Below are 1,693 nucleotides of genomic sequence, written 5' to 3' on the forward strand. Positions count from 1 at the left end.
CACGGTAGACTTCTGCCTCTTCCTCCTCTGTGAGAGGTATAAAAGGTTCATGAGGCACCTTCTTCAATAGATCAATACCACAACAAACAAACAACAGAAAATGTTAACATCAGTAAAAGCATGAGTAATCTTCGTATAACACGGAAGGTGAAGCTATTAGCAATAATTGCAGCTTAATGGGCATTGAGATGAAAAAGTTCTTCTCAAAGAAAGAACCAAATGTACTACTTCCAGTCTATACTATACAACAGTAGGCAATAATATCATATGCATTATAGAGAATCAGTCCAAGATTGAGCAGCAACATAAATTACTTCCAAATCGAGTAAGAAAAGAATAAATCGAATCACCTCAACATGTTTTTTTTCCACAGGCTTTGGGCGAGACTGGCGCAGATGCGACAACCGGTTCTCATTCAAGAGAATCTCAAAACTCAAAGCTTCCAACTTCGGATTCCGCCTCTCAGCACTTTGCAGAAGCTTTTTATAGGCTTCGAGGCTCGAAGCATCATCTGTAGTCATTTCTCTACCTAAAGACAACGAATCCATCATCGTACTAGTGTCATCAACTCTTAAGGCGTTGTTCCCATTTCTAACATCAGAAGAAGAAGTAGAAGGCTTGAGATTCATCTTCTCCTCCTCCTCCTCTACCAATTTCTCCTCATCGCTATCGACAACTTCAACTAGTTCAACGCTTGAATCATCAGAAACCGCTTCCTTCTCAGGCTCATCGACCAAATCAATCAACTCTTTATCTTTCTTAAAGAATCTCAAAGTACCCAAAGCTGTTCTCTTGGCATTATCATACCTGCGAAGGAAAAAATTCCCCGGAGTAATCTCGTCCTTGTCGCAATAATCGTTAGGCTTAGCTTTGGCTGATCCGTATCTGAGATTTGCTCTGCTAGGGGCGTGAATTTCTCGTCTAAGAGGAGCTTTAGCATCAGGGTACCTAGAAATCCTCGAGATTGTTGGGTTTGAAGACGAAGATGGCTTACCGGAATCGTCAGACATGATTCCAAAGGAGAATCTTCGTTTCTTCGAAGCTTGGAAATACGGTGAATGTCGGAGATTCGGGCCGTTTGATTGGTGGCTCAAGTTTAAGGATTCTTCGCTGCGCTTTCGATTGATCACTACGGCACCCATTAGAGGAATATAGATTGGGGAGAAATCAACGGAAAGGAGAAACCATGAAAATTAGGGTTCTTCCAAAAAAAAAAAAAAAAAAAAACTCAGAGGGAAGAGACGAACGAAAGATTTGTGTTTCCTTTTGTATTTGGGTTTTGTCTAATTTGTCCTTAATTTCGTGTTACTCGGACATTTGAGTCTAGTCTAGGACCTAATTCACAGATTAGAGATTAAACGGGATTAATTTAGGATTAGTGTCGGGATTTTTTTTTTTTGTTACCGTAATGTAATTTTACATTAGATATGGAGAAATAGTCTAGTGGCTCAAAGAGTGATAGACAACACCAAAGTTTCGGAGACCATGAAAGAAAAATCATTGATGATATACTGTAAAATCTCTATAAATTAATAATGTTGGAACTATGATATTTTATTAATTTATCGTGATATTAATTTATAGAAAAAATTGGCTTTCAACTTATAATTTAAAAAAAATCTTTAGAATAATGTTATATTTTAAAATTTTAACAAATTTTGTAATATAAATTATGATTAACAATCATAACTAT

At 37.0% G+C, this 1,693-nt stretch overlaps 1 protein-coding gene across 2 annotated transcripts in view; it reads right to left on the bottom strand.

The window, feature by feature from the left end:
* The window catches only part of LOC18028211 (ubiquitin-like-specific protease ESD4), a 3,368-nt gene extending 2,147 nt beyond the window's left edge, over nt 1–1,221 (bottom strand). For both annotated transcript variants that reach the window (XM_006414367.2, XM_024148746.1), the window contains exons 1-2: nt 351–1,221; nt 1–61 (exon numbers count right to left, since the gene is read on the bottom strand). The exon at nt 1–61 ends at the window's left edge or, in 1 of these variants, runs on beyond it. In XM_006414367.2, coding sequence (XP_006414430.2) covers nt 1–61; nt 351–1,142 — 853 coding nt within the window. In that variant the 5' untranslated portion in view covers nt 1,143–1,221. The remainder of the gene's footprint in view (nt 62–350) is intronic.
* Between the last annotated feature and the right edge of the window lie 472 nt (nt 1,222–1,693).

Source organism: Eutrema salsugineum, unplaced genomic scaffold, assembly GCF_000478725.1.
Source record: "Eutrema salsugineum unplaced genomic scaffold, Eutsalg1_0 scaffold_1, whole genome shotgun sequence".
Classification (NCBI taxonomy): domain Eukaryota; kingdom Viridiplantae; phylum Streptophyta; class Magnoliopsida; order Brassicales; family Brassicaceae; genus Eutrema; species Eutrema salsugineum.